Raw genomic sequence first — 18,726 nt, 5'->3', positions numbered from 1 at the left:
AAAAGCTCAATGGATGGAAACTGAAGGAGACTTTCTTTCTCCTGTGTGAGGGAATGCTGGCTGCTGGCGGCCCTGGGCAGCTGTTGACACCTCCCCAGAGTTCTTGGGGGACCAGCTTGGAGAAATTTCCCAGAGTTCTTGGGGCACCAGCTCTGTCCAACTCTCCCATTGCCCCATCCTGGCTGGGCTGGGCATCATCCTCACAGACACACATGGAGGGTGAGGCTCCAGCCATCACACCCACATTCTAGGCAGCAAACGAGAGAGGGGGAGCAACCGCTTCCTTTAAGCAGCTTTCCAGAAGCCCTTGTAACAGCTGCTCAGATCTCATTGGCCAGAACTTGGTCACTTGATCACTCCTAGCCAAGGGTGTTTGGGAAATGTAGTTGCTTAGCCGGTGAGACCTGCCCCCCGCCCCCCGCCACCCGCCCCACGCCATGCGTGGTAAGAAGGGGAGTGGGCATGGGGGCTGCCAGCAGACCCACCCCTCCACAGAGCACCCAGCAGCTTCACCTGTCTCCCTGCCCACCTGCTCCACCTCTGACCAGCGCTGTTCCGTCTGGGCTTGCTGGGGACAGCCCTACCATCGCAGCCACACACTCGGGGGCACTCGCCCGGCCAGCAGCCTGCCCTGGCCCGCTGTGCCCGCCACCCCACTGCCCTGGCAGGCTCGTGCCCCCTGCCCATCCTGCCATCGCCTCCCATCCCCCTGCTGTTTGCACCCGGCCTCACGGTGCCTCTGGCTGCCTGCTGTGCGGTCTTCTTTTGGAGCCAAAGCTCCAGGCTGTCCACACGGGCCGCCCTTCCACCGGGGCCCGCTCCTTCCTTCTCGGGGCCCCAGCACCCCCGCTTGTCCTGCTGAGGTGGGGGGGCCCATCTCACTCCCTGCCTAGGACCCCCCAACACTGCTGCCACAGCCCAGGCGCTCCTGTCCTTGTCCCCACGGGCCCCTCTCCTCTGGCAGCGAGGCTCTCCTGGTGCCCAGCCCTGCCCACGCCAGTGGTATAGCCCGTCGTTCAGTGGCTGGTGCCCCTGCCACCCCACCCCCAGTTCCCCACTTGTGACCATGTGCCCTTGCTCCCGGGCAGCCAGCGTGACTTGGCACCCCTGCCCAGGGTGACCCCTGGCTCTCCCTCCTAGGCCACTGAAACGTCACCCAGCTCAGAGGGACCGTCCCTGGCCACCTGCGGCTTTCTGGAGGGTGTGCTGTTTCCATGGGGAAGGGCAAGGCTGGACAAAGTGGGCGACCTAGGGGTGGGCAGGAGAGTAACAGGTCATCCTCAGGAACGCAGGGACTGTCACTCGGGGGGCACAGTTTGCACGGGACAACTGCAGGTGCCCTGTCCCGCCCCACGCCAGACAGCGGCGTGGTGGCCCCCTCTGGAGAAGCCCCTGCCGGGCAGTGACCACTCTCTTTTGCCAGGACACAGAGCTGATGGTAGCTGGGTGCTGATCCCTGGGAGACAGACCACCTCTCCTGCTTTCTAGGCAGCTGGACATTCCCAGGGGATTAGGTTTGGCCAGGTTGATATGAGCAGTGTCTGCTGCTGGAGGCGTCCCCGAGGAGGCTCCTCACAGGACATGGCTGAGGCTGAGGTGCAGCCCTCTCTTCTGCAGACGCAGTGATGGCTGGGGCTCCAGCAGCCACCGTGGGCCAAGAGACAGTCTTGGGGATGCAGGCCTTGTGCTCTGATGCTGGGAAGGCATGGAGCCCAGTGGCTCCACGCAGTTTCCTCACCAACCTGAGCACCACCTTAGGACGTAAGCATGTTAAACCCTCGTGTCACAAGGCTCTGTCACCAGAGTTTTCCATTCTGTGCAGCCAACCTGACCCCCGGCCGCTGTGACGGCCCTGCCACCCCTCTGCTGCCCCCTGGCTGGCCAGTCAGTCTGCACTGGGCAAGGGGGCCGCACCATGCCACCCCACACCCCACAGCAGCCCCATGGCCCCAGGAATATCAAACGAAGAAACCATGAAAGGCTGGTTAAATTCAACTACATTTTAAAAAATCTACATGGCAGAAAACAATGTAAGCAAAATCAGAAGATAAAATTAGGATGTATTTGCAACTCATCATGTACAGCTTGTTTTCTCACTGAATAAAGAGTTCCCACAGTTTAATAAGAAACCAATAAACAGAAAAATGAGCAAATGGTATGGAATACAATTCCCAGAAAAGGATAAACAAGACTGCTTTAACATATGGAAACTGCTTGCTCTCACTCCTAAGAGAAACATCAACTACAACTATAAGCTACTTTCTCGTGGAGCAAAGATCAAAACATTCATGAAGGGAAAACCAAGTCAGGGTCAGCATCTGGCTAGTAGGACACTGAAGGTATGCCCAACACACCCACACACACTCCCACACACATGCACACACACCCCCAGTGCACACACTCATGCACACATGCATACACTCATACATGCACATGCACAATTACCCCCACATGCACTCACACACACGCACCCCACACATGCACACCCATCCATGCAATGCACCCCATACTCCCATGCACACTCACATGCACTCATGCACACTCACCCCATGTGCATGCACTCATGCACATGCACACACATCCCACACATGCACACCCATGCACATGCACGCACACCCCCCACTCCCATGCACACAGGCATGCACCCTCATGCAAACACCCCACACACATGCACACACATGCACACACAGCTAGTCGGCAAAACTACAAGACTCATTGGATCAAAGCATTTGAGGAAACCTAATGAGCTGATCAGGAAGCTGCCAGACAAGGACTCACATGGCCAAGCACAGCAGGTGCAGATTTGCACAACTGGTCCAGGAAACACACTAAACAAACAGAAACAACAATCTGGGGGATGGGAGGATCTTCCAGAGTTGCCACATCATATTACTTAAAAAAGAGACACAAGAAGAACCAGCAAAGTAGAGCCCACACACAGAGGGAGAAAGTGGTCAACAGAAACTCTTCTGCAGTAAGCCCAGATGTTAAACTTACTAGACAAGTACTTTAAGTCAGTTACCGTATGTTCATGTCTAAAGAATTACATTACAAGAATGATGTTTTACCAATAGAGTATCAATAACAAGAAAAAATTAAGAAAACAAAATAGACTTTTTCTGGACTGAAAAAGTACAATCACTAAAATGAAAAGCTCACTAGAGCAACTCAACACCAGACTGTGGTTGGCAAAACAAAGAATCTAGGCCCTTGAAGATAGGTCAATAGGTCCAGTCTGAGAAACAGAAAAAAGAATGAAAAAAAAAACAAACAGGCCTGAGAGGCCAGTGTGCACACATGATGGGGGTCCTCAAAGAGGAAAGAGGGGCAGGGCAGAAAGAATCTTTGGAGAAATAATGGCCAAAATCTCCCAAGTTCAAAGAGAAACCACGTCTACAAGCAAGCAGCTCAGCAAAGCCCCAGCAGCACATGGACCATGAGCCCCTGACTAGACAGCCTGTAGTTAACAGCAGGACGGTGAAAACAGAGCATCTTGAAAGCAGAGGAAAACCCAACTCAGTATGTAGAGGCTTCTTTCTCTGAAAGACTGACAGCTGCCTTTTTGCCTGGAACCCTGGAGCCTAGGAAGCTGTGATATGTATAACACATTCAAAGTGTTGAAAGAAAAAACTATTACACCAAGAATTCCATATCCACCAAAACGACTCAAAAATGAAGAAATGAAGATATCCCCAAAGAGACAACAACAAAGACAGTTCACGGTTGGCAGATTCAGATCCTCAAGGAGACACAGAGGGCGCGGGTGAAAGCAGCCTCAGGGCCAATAAGACAGTGTAAACACGTCTATGAGCCTTTTCCTTTCCTACTGAGCTAAAGAGCGACTACATACAGCAATAATCACACACCTATGTTGATGGGCTGACAACCCGTAAGATGCAACTTGTATGATAAGAACAGTGGAAAGGAGCTGGAAAGAAACAGAGTTCTAAGGAAGCAGCTTTGTAACCACTGAAATCAAGCCAGCATTAATCCAAACTAGAGTGTATTAAGTTGTTCATCATAATCCTCAAGGCAACCACTGAAAAAATTACCTACAAATAATGAAAGGCACAAGGGAATTAAAGTATTACAAGGGAATTAAACAGTTATTTAACACACAAGAAATCAGTAATAGAGGGAGAAAGGTTTTAAAAGACATGTAGAAAAAAAAGAAAAATGGCAGACATAAATCTTACCTTATCAGTAATTATATTAAAGGTAAATAGATTAAATGTTCCACTCAAGCAACAGAGTTGGTAGAACAGACCAAGAAACATGATCAAATACATACCATCCATAAGAAAGACTTTAGATTCAGAGATGATGACAGTAAAGGGCTGGAGAAGGATGTGTCATGCAAACAACAGAAGGTACACTCACATCGTACAAGACAGACTTTAAGGCAAACGTCGTTACTAGAGACAGAGAAGGCTATGCTCTAAGATACAAGGTCCGTCCCTCAGGAAGAAACACCAAATAGAAACATACATGCACTTAACAACAAAGCCCTAAAGTACATGAAGCAAAACTGACAGAAAAGGGAGAAACGTAGCTTTAATAGTTGGAGATTTCAACACCCCACTTTCAATAATGAATTTAACAGCTGGGGTAAAGATCAACAGGAAAAGAAACCTGAGCAGCACCAGACGCCAACCAGACCTACAGATTCCACAGGACGCCCACCACCCGCCGAACACTGGGCTGCACATAAGACTCTCCAGGACAGACCACAAGCCTCAAATCCTGAAGAATGAAAGCACACAGGACGTGCTCGATGAAATCAGAAATCAAGGAACAGGAGGAAGTGGGAAATTCACAAGCATGTGGAGATTAAGCAACAAACTCCTAAATAAAAATGGGTAAAAGAAGAAATCACAAGAGAAGTTAGAAAATAAGAATAAATAAATATAAATACACAATATGCTAAAATGTATAGGATGAAGCTAAATCAGTGCTTAGATGAAAATTTATACCCATAAACATCTACATTAAAAAGGAGACCTCAAAACAATAAGCTAAACTTCCACTGAAGAAAGTATGACAAAACTGAAAAATTATAAATGCAAAAAACCCAAGGAAATAAAGGTGAGAGTGGAGATTAACCAAGCAAAAAATGAAAAATAATGGAGGACAACTTCGAATAGATCAATAAAACTGACTAATTCTTTAGCTAGACTAACCAAGAAAACAGAAGGAGACTCACATTTCTAAAATCAGGAACCACAGAAGCGACAGTGCTGTCACCCTTGCTTTTGTTGTTTCGTCTCCGAGTCGTGTCCAACTCTGGGCGACCTCATGGACTTGGCAGCACCCACGCTTCCCTGTCCCTCACCATCTCCTGGAGTTTGCCCAAGTTCATGTCCATTGAGCCGGTGATGCCATCCAACCATCTCATCCTGTCGTCCCCTTCTCCTCCTGCCCTCAATCTTTCCCAGCATCAGGGTCTTTTCCAATGAGTCAGCCCTCTCCATCAAGTGGCCAAAGTATTGGAGCTTCAGCATCAGTCCTTCCAATGAGTATTCACGGTTGATTTCAAGATTGACTGGTTTGATCTCCTTGATGTCCAAGGGACTCTCAAGAGTCTTCTCCAGCACCACAGTTCAAGACCACCAATTCTCCAGTGCTTTGCCTTCTTTATAGTTCAGCTCACAATCGTCTATGACTACTGGAAAGACCATAGCCTGACCACAGCCTTGACTATTTGAATCTTTGTCGGCAAAGTGACGCCTTTGCTTTTTAACACATCATCTAGGTTTGTCACAGCTTTCACACCAAGAAGCAATCATCTTCTAATTTCATGCCTGCAGTGATCTGAGAGCCCAAGAAGAAGTTTGTCATTGCTTCCCCTTTTCCCCTTCTATTTGCCATGAAGTGATGGGACCGGAGGCCATGATCATAGTTTTCTTAATGTTCAGTTTTAAGCTGGCTTTTTCACTCTCCTCCTTCAAGAGGTTCTTTAGTTCCTCTTTGCTTTCTGCCATTTGAGTGGTATCATCTGCATATCCGAGGTTGTTGATATTCTTCCCAGCAGTCTTGATTCCAGCTTGTGCTGCATCCGGTCGGCATTTCTCATGGTGTGCTCTGCATATAAGTTAAGCAGGGTGAAAATAAACAGCCCTGTCCACTCCTTTCTCAATCCTGAACCAGTCTGTTGTTCCATACACGGTTCTAAACAACAGCTTCTTGACTGGCATACGGGTTTCTCAGGAGACAGGTAAGATAGTCTGGTATTCTCATCTCTTTTAAGAGTTTTTCACAGTTGTTATGATCCACTTTGTCGTTTTGGCGTAATCAATGAAACAGAGGTATATTTTTCTTTTTGGAATTCCTTTAATTTCTGTATGATCCAGCAAATGTTGGCAATTTGAACTCTGGTTCCTCTGCCTTTTCTAAACCCAGCTTGGACATCTGAAGTTCTCAGTTCATGTAATGCTGAAGCCTAGCATGAAGAATTTGAGCATTAGCTTATTAGCATGGGAGATGAGAGCGACTGTCTGGTGGTTTGAACATTGTTTAGCACAGCCCTTCCTAGGAAATGGGATGCGGACTGACCTTTCCCAGTCCTGTGGCCACTGCTGGGTTTTCAAGTTTGCGGACGTGCTGAGGGAGCGCTGTGACAGCGTCATCTTTTGGGATTTTAAACAGCTCTGCTGGAACCCCATCACCGCCCCTAGCTTTGCTGACAGCAGTGCTTCCTAAGGCCCGCGTGACTTCACAGCGCAGAATGTCTGGCTCTGGGTGAGTGAGCACTCCATCGTGGTTATCCGCATCATTAAGACCTTTTTTAGTACAGTTCTGTGTATTCTTTCCATCTCTTCTGCTTCTATTAGGTCTTTACTGTTTCTGTCCTTTTTTGTGCCCATCTTTGGCTGAAATGTTCCTTTGCTATTTCCAGTTTTCTTGAACAGATCGCTAGTCTATCAACCTTATGGAAACAAATGATTATAAAGGAATACTATGAACTGTATGTATAACCTAGATAAGATGGACAGATTTCTAGAAATATACAAACGACTGAACTGACCATGTGGGATTTATCCCATGAATGCAAGGGTGGTTCAACACATGAGAAGCAGCTAATGTGATGCACCGTACCAACAAAATAAAGGGTAGAAACCACACAGTCATTTCAACAGACACAGAACGTGCATTTGACAAAAATTCAACTCCCTTCATGACAAAACACTCAACAAACTAGGAACATAAGGGAACATCCTCAACCTGCTACGCGGCAACTACAAAAAGCCCAGATACCGTCACACTCTGTGGGAAAAGACCGAGAGCTCTTCCTCTCAGATCAGGCACGAGAAGAGGTCTCTTCTCTCCAGTTCTCTCTGGCTCTGCTCTGAGGCTCCAGCCAGAGCAACTAGACAAGACAAAGAGATAAAAGGAATCCAAACTGCAAAGGAAGAAACACAACTTTCTCTTGCAGATGACTTGACAGTATGTACAAAAAATCCTAAGGAATCTACACACGCATACACAGCCTTAGAACTAGTAAGTGAGCTGAGCGCTTTCAGGATATACGATCAATGTAAAACAATCAGGTGTAATATCTAGGTATTAGTAGTGAACAATCCCAAAACGAAATTCAGAGAACCACATTTACAATGGCATCACACAGAATAAAACATTTAAGAATAAATTTAACAAACGACACCTGGTATACGAAAAACTACAAAACCGTGAAAATACAAAGAAAACCTAAGTATATGGAAAGATGCTGTAAGTTCACTAAGTTTAAAATTTAAGACGACATTATGTTTGACCTCAACATCAAAGGGGTTGGGGGTACTACCTGCCCTGCATCTGTGGTTCTGCCTCCGAGGATTCACCCAACCACAGTTCATGTGGGACCCCAAAGTATTTACTGTTGAAAAAAATCCTCGCATAAAAGTCAACACAATCCGTAAAATCTCAGACACCTTTTTATTTTTTGGCAGAAATTGACAAGATCATCCTAAAATTTATTTGGAAATCTAAAAGACCCAGAACGGCCAAAACAATGTTTAAAAAGAACAAAGTCGGAGGCTTTCAAAACTTCCCACAAGGCTGCATCAGTCAAGACTGTGTAGTAGCAGCACAAGGTCAGGGAACAGAAGTGAGACTCCAGAAATGAATTCAGACATTTAGTGCCAACTTACAGTCAATAAAGGTGCCAAGACAATTCAATGGGAGAAAGAAAAATTTTTTCGATAAATAATGCTGAGACAACCAGATATCCACACAAATGATGCACAGACAGAAATTAACTCAAAATGGTTGATCCACACCAAAGACCTAAGTTTAAGAGCAAGATCATAAAACTCCTAGAAGAAAACATGAATTACATTCATGACTTGTGATTAAGCAACCGCTGCTTAACTATGATGTGAAAAGCACAAGTGACAAAATGAATAACAGACATATAGGATATCAAAATTTACAGTTTTTGTGTTTCAGAGAACACTGTAAGAAAATGAAAACGTAGAATGGGGGAAAATAATCATAAATCCCATAAGGGTCTAGTATCCAGAATATACAAAGAACTCTTACAACTCAAAACAGCAACTCAACTGAAAATGGGCAAAGGATCTAGATGTTTCTCCAAAGAAGATAAACAATGACCAACAAGCACATGAAAAGATGTTCAACATAGGTGGTTGGATGGCATCATGACTCAATGGACATAAGTCTGAGCAAACTCCAGGAGCTGGTGACGGACAGGGAGGCCTGGCATAATGCAGTCCCTGGGGTCACAGAGTTGGGCAAGACTTAGCGACTGAACAACAAGATGTTCACCATCATTCATCATTAGGAAAATGCAAGTCAAAACCACAATGAGATGCCACTTCACACCTACTAAGATGGCTAAAATTAAAAGGACTGATGATAACAAGTGTGGCAAGAACATGGAGAAATGAGCACCCAGATGCACTGGTAGGGATGTAAATGGTGCAGCTGCTTTGGAAAACATTTCAGCAATTCATCAGTAAAGTTATACACAGTTACTATACAACCCATCCATTTCATTTTTAGGCATAAACCCAAAAGGAATGAAAATATACGCCCATGCAAAAACTTGCACACAAACGGTCATTAACAGTATCTGTAATAATCCCAAAGTGCAAACCACCCACATGTCCATGATGAACAGGTAAGCGTGGTCTTGTCACACAGCGGAGCGTCATCTGAACCTAAGAGGACAATGCGCTGACAGCACCAGAGGGGACGGCCTTGAGGACACTGCCACGAAGGCAGCCACACCCAGGGCCGTGTGGGGCTGTGACTCCAGGCACAGGAAACGTCCCGCAGGCAGACCCAGAGGAGAAGGGGAGAAAGCTGGGGGCAGGGCAGGGCTGCATTCATCCTGGACGTTGAGCAACCCTGAACCACGTCACAAAGCGCACAGGCCGTACAAGATGCCCCCAGGGAGCCAGGCTGCCCGGTTCACCCCAGGCGACCAGGCAGGCGGCCCATAAGTGCTGGCCGAGGTCCCCGCAGCAGGAACGTCCACGCCTCTGGGACATTTAGATTAGAGTGTGTGCCAAGTCCTCGCATTAAACACACTGGATGATGACTGCTGTTATCGCCCGCACCCAGAGAGGAGGCGCTGACGACCACAGGGGACCATGAATGGGGTTGGCCCTAATTTAGGGCGTAGTTAAACTGGTTTGCAAACTTCTCATGCTTCTTCTGGTCCATCTGGTTCATGGCGGTGACCACCCTCTGCACAGCTGCCCTGAGGGGAAGCACAGCGAGATGTGACCAGGGAGGCCGGTCGGGCCCCAGGCCCCCAACTGCAGTCTGGCGGGACTGGGACCTCGGTGCTGGGTGGCTGCTGCACTCGGGACCGCGTGGGAGCCCCCCGCCGTGGCGCCCGCCTTGGCCTGGCCTGGCACATCTCCCACTGCTCCTTGAGCCCCAAGGGCAGCCTCCAGACCCCAATCTTGCCCTTGAGAGCACAATCCCCCACCAGCCAGGTGGGCAGAGGCAGCAGCCCCCGCCCAGAGCAGACACGCCACCCGTGTGCGCGTCGCTGCCCCACTCGGCTCCCGTGACAGGCGGCACCTGTGCCTGGGAGGCGGCACGGCCTCTCACACAGCACGCTGCAGGCCACACAGCTTGCCGCAGGAAGCCCCCTTGGGGGGCGCAGGGAGAATGCCGCAGCCCACACTCCTCCCGGCATCAGCAGCCACCCTGCCCTCCACCCCGGCCGAGCCACAGGGAACCAGCCATGAGCCCAGAGTCACGATGCCCTGGATGTAGCCACTCCCGTGCCCGCAACACAGGGGCTCTGCGGGGAGCTCAGGGAGCCACCCTCTGCACCCCCCGGACATGGTGGTCACTGGGAGCACATCCCCTGGCCAGTGCAGCGAGCGGAGCACTGTCGCAGCGTCCAGCCTGAGGACAGCCCCACCCCGAGGCCTGGGTGCTGACCTGGCGGGCGCCACTGCACCTTCCCCGGGCACTGGCCACAGCAGCGAGACGGACAGTGAGGCGCTGGGTGGGCGGCCCCTCCACTTGTGTCCCAACACCCAGGGCAGAGGACGGGATGCCGTGAAGAGCGCTTACTTGGCGAACACTTTCTTGGCAATGCGTGCGCGGGCCGTGTCAGCCTGCCGCTTGAGGTCGGTGAGGCCCGGGTGCTTCCGCCGCTTGCCCTTGCCTTTCCCGCCAGGCCTGGACGAGCCCAGATTCACCCCGGTGGCCGCCTCCACGTCCCTCAGGAATTCGGGGTCCTGCCAGTCTGCAGACAGACCCTGAGATTTCAGAAAACACCCGCACCAACCTCACCAAGGCCCGACCCCTCTGTGGGGGGTTAAGGGGGGGTGTCCCCATGGAGCCCCTAGGCAGGAAGGCAACCAAGTCTGGCGGCCGGGGGACAAGGCCACAGGAAAGTGGCTGCGTCAGCCTCCAGGTGGATTGTGGCCTGCTCGGCCCCCAGCGGGGCCCTTGGGCTGTCCCTACCAGAGGGTGGACGCAGGCCAGCCACGGCCAAGGGGGCAGTGCCCGCCGCGCCTCCTGATTGGCCTGAAGCTAACTTGGCTCCAGGCCCTGGTGAGGAGGGTGTCAGCTCCCCCAGGCCCCTCAAGACAGCAGGAGCAGGTGGTCCAAAGGGAAACAAATGTCCCCCAGCCCCAGCCTGGCCTCACCTGCCCTGGCTGCACCAGGGGCCATGTCCGTGTGCCCACTTGCCAGGATGGAAAGCGTTAACAGTCCAAACCCGGGAGAGGAGCTCCCAACCCACGGGCAGAGGCCTCAAGGTCCACTCCCCTCAATCTGCTTCTCTCCCGGGGGGCGGGGAGAGGCAGGGCTGTGTGGAGGTCCCTGAAATTCAGCGTCTATCCAACACAGCCCCTACCAGTGTCCAGACCTACGGACCTTGGCCCCAGTTGGCAGAAGGGTGCCAGACACCCCAGACCCCAACGGTGAGCAGCCGGAGCTGGCGAAGGGGCCGGCAGTGAGCAGGGTGCGTCCAGTCGGGGGGAGCCAGGCGCCCAGATACAGAGATGGCGTGGCCTCCCCAAGTTCATTTCTAAAGTGAAGGGATACGGGGCTGCACAATCCAGATACAGGAACGATTAATCCAAGATTAAGGAAAACTGTCCAAACAGTTTATCTCCCAGTAATGAGAAGGCGTCACAGTTTAGGAACCCAGTGAATGGAGCAATTGTTTAAACACAACGGAAAAACGCCGGCACCCAGTAGAGATGGAATGAGCATCTCAGGAAAATGAAGGAGCAATTTAAAAGCCTTTGAAGAAAATCAATAGGAGCCGGCAGCGGGCCGTCCTGCGTGCTGACGGGCCATGGAGCCCCGCACGCATTGTCACCGAGGTGAGCGCCAGGGAAAAGAAAATTGCCCGCGTGCGAGGGAGGCGGGATCGATACTGCAGTTAGTAAAGAGACGCTATTTCACATCTGACTGGCCAGCGCCGGCCGCGGCCCCGGCCCGGTACCTGTTGTTAACAAGTCACCGAGGGCTGCAGAACCTGATACTCTTCAGGGCTGACACAAAAAATAGGCACTTAATTTGCTCCTGAGTGTGGGCCACCAGGGAAGGCCGTGGCCGATGGATTAGCAGGTCAGGCCCTGCCTGCCGCCCTCCAGGCCCAGGGCCCAGGGGCTGACCCTGCTGTGAGGCTGAAATCCAACACCGATCTCGTGTGACGCAGGAAGGACCTGCTAAAGTGACACGTGGCCTGGCTAGGACCTGCAGGCCGCCAGCACCGCCCCGAGGACACAGCCACCCTCCGCCTCAGGAGGTTCTGGGCCTGAGCCTGTGGCCTTTGTCAAAAAAGTGGGGGCCTCCAGACCTCAGCCCAGGTTGACAAACCACGGGATTCTGACACAGGTCAGGCCCCCACCCCACCCCGAGGGTACCCGGGGCTGCCCTGGCAGGGGGCCGCTTCTGTGGGTCCCCACCCTGCTTGCAGCTCAGGGGCCTCTGGGAGCCAGGCAGCGGCCAGCGCACGGCCCACGCCAGGACGGAGCACCGGCTCCCTGCAGCACGAGGAGAGCTCCATGAAGGGCACAGAACAGTGTCTCAAGGGCTCCAGTCCCATGTCCATTTTGCATGAAACTGGCCTATGGGCCAGAAAACGGGGGCCCCGAGGACGTGCCCAAGAGAGCACTCCACGCTCAGAGGCCCAGCCTGGGGACTGCCTGGGGCCACGGGCAGGACCCTGGCCTTCTGCTCGCATACCACACACGGTCCACATACGCTGCACACCACACGCACCCACAGCCCTGTGTGCACACGCTGGCCAGACAGCAGGTGAGCAAGCAGACGGGAACTGGCAGCCTCCAGGCAGCCCCAGGGCCCAGCCACTTACCTTCCTCGCCTTGTTCCCTCACACGCTTAAACACAGATTAAAAAACCCAGAACCCCAACAGACCACCGGTGACAAGGCAGTTTCCAGCCGTAGGGGAACCCATGCCACCCAACAGGAGCCGTGTCCTGAAGACAGCAGCTGACCTCCGCAGGTGCCACGGGCTGGTCAGGAGGCTGCTAGGTGAGGGCATCCTCACGCCAGGCCTGCCCCTCATCCCCCAGACCCACCTGGGCGCCCCGCTGGCCTCTGCAGCTGCTGCCGCTGCTCCCGTGCCCTGTCCTCTGCGTGGAGGGGCTGGCCCGCGTCGTCTCTCGGGATGATCTTCCCGTGAAAAGGGCACTGCGCAGAGAACGGAGCTGTTCTGAGGCGGGCCTGGCTGCCGGCCACCCCAGCGACGGCTCTGAGGAGGGCCGGCTCACACCCCCCGCCCTCCAACACATGCCCCACAAGGCGGGGGCCCCCAGGTGCAGTGGGACGGAGCTGGGCCGGGAGAGTGCTCTGCGCTCAGTCTGCCTCCGCGGACCCCGGGCCCAGCACCACGCGGGCGGGGACGCAGGGACCGAGGTGCAGTGGCCTAGCGCTGTGCCCACGGGGTTCCTGGTGCCAGAAGGCTGGAGCGCAGCCCAGCCCTGCCCCGTCCACAGCGGGCTGCCCGGCCCAGCCCCACCTTCAGGCGGTCCTGGCGTGCACAGAGCTTGCCGTCAGGCCGCGGGGCGCGGCAGCGGTGCTGCACGGGCTCAAACCGCCCCGCGAAGGGGAAGCAGCGGCTCCTCAGGGCCTCGGAGACGCCGGCGCTGTCCACCTCGGCATCCACTTCGCAGGGCTTCCAGAACCGGTGCTCCGAGTCACACCTGCACACAGACCCACCGCTCAGTGCCCACAGCAAGGCTGGGCCTGCAAGTTCACACAGGGGAAGCGAAGATGCCGAGCATGGCAAGGGTATGCCAGGCACAGCTCAGCGGCCTAACACCCAGTGTGGCCTGGACGTGGTGGGGGGGTTCCCTGACGAGCGTTAACAAAACACAGACCTGTGTCCCCCGCCCCTCAGGTCTGCAGATAAAGTGCGGGCTGGTGCAGCAATGCAGCAGTGTCCAGGAAGCTCCTCGTAAAGCCCCGGGCCCGGCCCACAGGAGCTCAGGCAGAGGACAGAAGGGGGTGGTGACAAGGGCCTGGGGCAGAGCTGGGAGCATGGGCTGAGCTGGGCTGAAGCCCTCACACTGTCCTGAAGCTCCACCATCAGGGCGGTGACAGGGGAGGCCCCTCAGGGGGCCGCAGGGAGGTTCAAAAAGCCCACAGGCCTCTGGGAAGGGCCGGACCACCGCCCAGCCCTGGGGCTTCAAGAGCCCATGGGCCTCAGTGGGCATGCTAAGAGCTGTGTCCACTGCACGCAGGGGGCGCGGGGCCCTCACTCACTTGAGGACCTTGCCGGCCATCAGCTCCTCCTGGCCCCAGTAGCACAGGTCCACCCCAAAGGGGACAACAGGCGCTCGGGCCTGCTCTGCCGCCCGCCGCGCAGCCTGCTCGGGCGCCAGCAGAGCCCTAGAGAGCAAGCAGGGCTCAGAGACGGGGAGCCCGGGGCCGCCCTCGGCCACCCGCCTCTCCCACCCCCCAGGCCCCAGGGACACCCCTGGGCCCTGACCCCTGACCCCTGCACCTCGGGCCTGGACCAGGGGAGCCAGCCTCACACCATGCTCCTCACGCAGGGCTCGAGTGCCCTGACGTCTGTTCCTCTGGCCCCGGAGCCTTGGGCCTTTCCTTGGGGCAGCCCTGGCCTGCATGCCAGGAGAGAGGACTTGGGGCCCCAGGTCCCCACCCCAGGACGGACAAGGCAGGCACTGCCCGGGGGGTGCGCACACAGGGCCGCCTGGGCGTCACCTGGGGCTTGGGGGCGAGGCTGGGGGCCCGTGGGGCCGGAGCCGATGCCGCTGGGCGGCCGCAGAGGTGGGGTCACAGGCGTCCGTGTCCATCCCAGGCTTCTTCCTCGCTTGCGAGCCTGGTGCGGCCAGACCTTCCTCCAGCCCTGGAACACAGAAATGTCTGCTCTCGGTCACCACCCCCGTGACCCTGCACAGACCCCCTGGTGACGGCACAGCCTGTGTGAGCATCTGCCCGGCTGGTCCGGGCCCCACAGCTGGCCTCTCCCTGCCGAGGCCGCCGGACACCGATTTCTGCGGGCCAGGCGTCTGGGCCGAGTGCCCAGAGCGGCAGGGGCTGTGTCTCTGACACCCCTGGACCGCATTCACCAGGCCCCCTGCCCCACCGGTGCCAGTGCCCGGGCTGTCCCTGACCCCTGCCAGCCCTTCTCAGCTGGGCACGGGGCCAGCGTCCCGGGAGGCAGGGGGTGGAGCCATCAGGACCCAGAGGCGCTCCACCCTGAGGGCCTCACCCTCTCTGAGCTCTCCTCCGCATGGCAGGAAAGACAGCGAACAAAGCACCCAGGAGACGAGAACTGAAGAGGTGCTGGAGAAGGCAGCAGAAAATAAGAGGGGACGCAAGCAGCCTGGGGAGGACAGCCCCGGCGGGGATGCGCGATGGCAGGCGGCCACACACACGCACGGGCAGCTCTCTGCACACTGAGAAGTGACGTGTATCCACGTCCTCGTCACCTGACCCCAGAAAGAGAGGAAATGACTGGAGCAGGGGAAACAGAGTCCAGGTTTCCTGGAATCAGAGGAAGATGGAGGGGTTCCCTGAGGGCAAGAAGGAAACAGGAAGAACAGTCAAGTCTCTCAGAAGGGTACTTAGAACCATCAGAGGGGAAGAAAAAGGTCTGAGCAGCTTTTCTCCCGAGGCCGTGACCATCCACAGGCACCACATGCAGTTGAGTATGAGGTCGGGGGGATGATGTTCAAACTTAGAGGTTTTCACCCAGCTCCACTAGGTGTCAAGGTTGCGGCTTCTACAGTAGATACCTTGGACCTCCCATCCAAGAAACCCTTCCCAGGACACAGAGAAAACTGATAGGATGGCCAGGCGGGCAGCTCCAGGGGCCAGAGGCCCCGGAGGAGCAGAGCTATGAAGACACTGACACAGTACAGACCACCATGCCCTGCGCCTGGCCTCCTGACGGCACCTCCATCCTTCCATCTGTGTGCAAGGACTCACTCAGAGAGAAGCGAGAGCGAAAACAGGCTGTGCAGAGTCTGGTGTCTGCACGCGGCCTCCCTGCGTGCACAGAGCCCGGTGTCTGCACGCGGCCTCCCTGCGTGCACAGAGCCCGGTGTCTGCACGCGGCCTCCCTGCGTGCACAGAGCCCGGTGTCTGCACGCGGCCTCCCTGCGTGCACAGAGCCCGGTGTCTGCACGCGGTCTCCCTGTACGCAGAGCCCGGTGTCTGCACGCGGCCTCCCTGTGTGCACAGAGCCTGGTGTCTGCACGCGGCCTCCCTGTGTGCACAGAGCCTGGTGTCTGCACGTGGCCTCCCTGTGTGCACAGAGCCTGGTGTCTGCATGCGGCCTCCCTGTATATACAGAGCCTGGTGTCTGCACGCGGCCTCCCTGCGTGCACAGAGCCTGGTGTCTGCACATGGCCTCCCTGTGTGCACAGAGCCTGGTGTCTGCATGCGGCCTCCCTGTACATACAGAGCCCGGTGTCTGCACGCAGCCTCCCTGTAGCACAGAGCCTGGTGTCTGCACGTGGCCTCCCTGTAGCACAGAGCCTGGTGTCTGCACGCGGCCTCCCTGTAGCACAGAGCCTGGTGTCTGCACGCGGCCTCCCTGTCTGCACAGAGCCTGGTGTCTGCACGTGGCCTCCCTGTCTGCACACAGCCTGGTCTCTGCACGCGGCCTCCCTGTGTGCACAGAGCCTGGTCTCTGCACGCGGCCTCCCTGTGTGCACAGAGCCTGGTGTCTGCACGCGGCTTCACACCTGCCCACGTGCTGTCTGGTGCTTTTGCAGAAGCCTCACGATGCCCACAAATCTGAAAACATTTCCTCCAAGCCCCTCATGAGACTCGCCTGCCCTCCCTGCTCCAGATGCCCTCCAAGCTCACGCACAGACTGAGTGTGGGGTTCACCCCTGCTTCTTGAGTGCTTGTGGCTGAGAGTGGAGGACCCGGGGCAGAGCCACTCATCAGTACGGCAGGTCCGTATGGGTCACCCACAGCCCCCAGCTCTGAGCACACTCGGAAGGCAGGCGGGGACCAGTCTCTGTCACTAGCATACCCCAGGTCCAGGGACGAGGCCTTCCAGAGGCCCCCGACCCGCGATCTTGGCAATGCAGTGCTCCCAGCCCGTGCACACGCATGGCCACGCGCATGTGAGTAGGCAGGCTGATAAGTGGCCGCAGTGGCACTTACAAAGGTGGATACAATCACTGCCCAACAATCGATACAAGAGTTCCTAAGAGTTACAAGAATGAAATATATTTTTCATTGATTTGTTGTTTTAAACCATTAAAAAGATGGGTAAGCGTGTTGAAGCAGGGTAAACAGTCAGGGCACTGAGAAAACACTACCATTCTCACACTGTTGTAGAAAATCAATCTCCATGACACACTTTCAAGCAAAAATCCAAAAAGCAAGAGAGTCCGCGGCCCCGGAAACCGTGCTGTTGGGGAGAACACCGATGGGAGCCCGGCAGCCATGGGCCCCACCTGCCAACCAGGGCACCGGACCCAGGCCCGGACCTCAGCTCAAATTCCTCCCACAGCGGCTCTAGGAAGAATCACAAAAACGTCTAAATCCCCTTTTTGTTTAAAGTGACCAAGTGGCACCTATTTGCGCTGCGGCAGGCGGGGCGGCGGGATCGATGGCAGGAAACGGGAGGCGGGGGCTGAGCGTGGAGCTGGGCTCAAGCCTGACACTATTGATTTTACCTAGTTCAGCTGGCCTTGTAATTAAAATGTAAATTTGAGAAAGAGATTACGTCCTGACAGAAATGGTAGGATTAAGGAGAAGATAAAAGCCCCTCAGTGAAAATTCAGAGAAAGAAATGAGAAAGAAACGGGTGCCGTCTCCCCAGCTGCGGGTTTAGACGAATCTACTGCAGAGTCATCACCTTTAATTGAAAACCAGTGACGAAGATCAACTGGCATTATGAACTGGTGCCCAGCACTTCCTGCGCTGTCCCGCAGCGCTGGGGTCCACAGTGCAGACCTGGCCCCGGACCCCTTGAGGAGCAAGGGGTCTCCCACCGCCCGCTATCAGAGGCCTGTCCTGGGGCACAGAGGCCCCTCCTGCAGGGGGGCCCGGCCCACAAACCCCCGGGGAGCAGCTCGGCTCCACTCTGCGTGCCCGGCCACCATGAGGACAAGCGGTGGGCTGGCAGCACCCGGGCGTGGTCACCTACGCTGGTGCCTGGAGACCGAGCGCCCCCTCGAGGGGGGCAGCCAGGGCAGACCGAGGAGACAGCCGGGCCCCTCAGGGCTCCAGCACCCACCCCTGCTGCCTCGAGGGCGTGGGACGAGGCCTGGGGGATGCGGGCCCAGACCAGGCACCTGGAGGGGCGTGGCAGAAGGCCAGGCCCCAGGAGCGGCCCAGGGTTCAGAGACCCGCGCTGGGACAGCGTGGCCAGTGAGGTCAGCGTGAGGCTGAGGCGGGGGCTAGAGGGCTGTGGTGAGCAGTGGCTGCACCCTCAGGTGCCCAGGGAGGGCCTCGAACACCGGGGTGGGGGGCACCCTGGTCACGTCCACACTCCAACTGCCTGAGCACCTAACTCCTGGACAAACTCAGTCTCCTCTCACACACCACCTCAAACCTCGAGTCAACTATTCACTCACTTCCCACACAAGCCACATGTGGCGCCAGCTTCACTCGCTCCCTCTGGACACAAGGCGCCCCAGCGCACATGCGTCTCCTCAAAGTTTTTCGAACAGAAGCCCCCTGGCAAAGGCAGGAGGCAGCGGTGCCTTCCCAAGGGGCCCTGGGGCTCCTGGACCAGAGGCCGAGCCCATGACCCCACCGACGGGACC

The 18,726-nt window shown here is 55.4% G+C and overlaps 1 protein-coding gene across 3 annotated transcripts in view; it reads right to left on the bottom strand.

The window, feature by feature from the left end:
• Positions 1–1,980: 1,980 nt before the first annotated feature.
• The window catches only part of UVSSA (UV stimulated scaffold protein A), a 29,381-nt gene continuing 12,635 nt past the window's right edge, over positions 1,981–18,726 (bottom strand). For 2 of the 3 annotated variants that reach the window (XM_061145341.1, XM_061145342.1), the window contains exons 9-14: positions 14,693–14,837; positions 14,231–14,356; positions 13,485–13,668; positions 13,045–13,156; positions 10,555–10,729; positions 1,981–9,721 (exon numbers count right to left, since the gene is read on the bottom strand). In XM_061145341.1, the coding sequence (XP_061001324.1) occupies positions 9,628–9,721; positions 10,555–10,729; positions 13,045–13,156; positions 13,485–13,668; positions 14,231–14,356; positions 14,693–14,837 (836 nt within the window). In that variant the 3' untranslated portion in view covers positions 1,981–9,627. The remainder of the gene's footprint in view (positions 9,722–10,554; positions 10,730–13,044; positions 13,157–13,484; positions 13,669–14,230; positions 14,357–14,692; positions 14,838–18,726) is intronic. The other variant, XM_061145343.1, reaches the window with a different exon arrangement.

This window comes from Dama dama, chromosome 6 (genome assembly GCF_033118175.1).
Source record: "Dama dama isolate Ldn47 chromosome 6, ASM3311817v1, whole genome shotgun sequence".
NCBI classification, from domain to species: domain Eukaryota; kingdom Metazoa; phylum Chordata; class Mammalia; order Artiodactyla; family Cervidae; genus Dama; species Dama dama.
The sequence above is the reverse complement of the archived record's forward strand: the minus strand, read 5'-3'. Positions and strand labels throughout refer to the sequence as shown.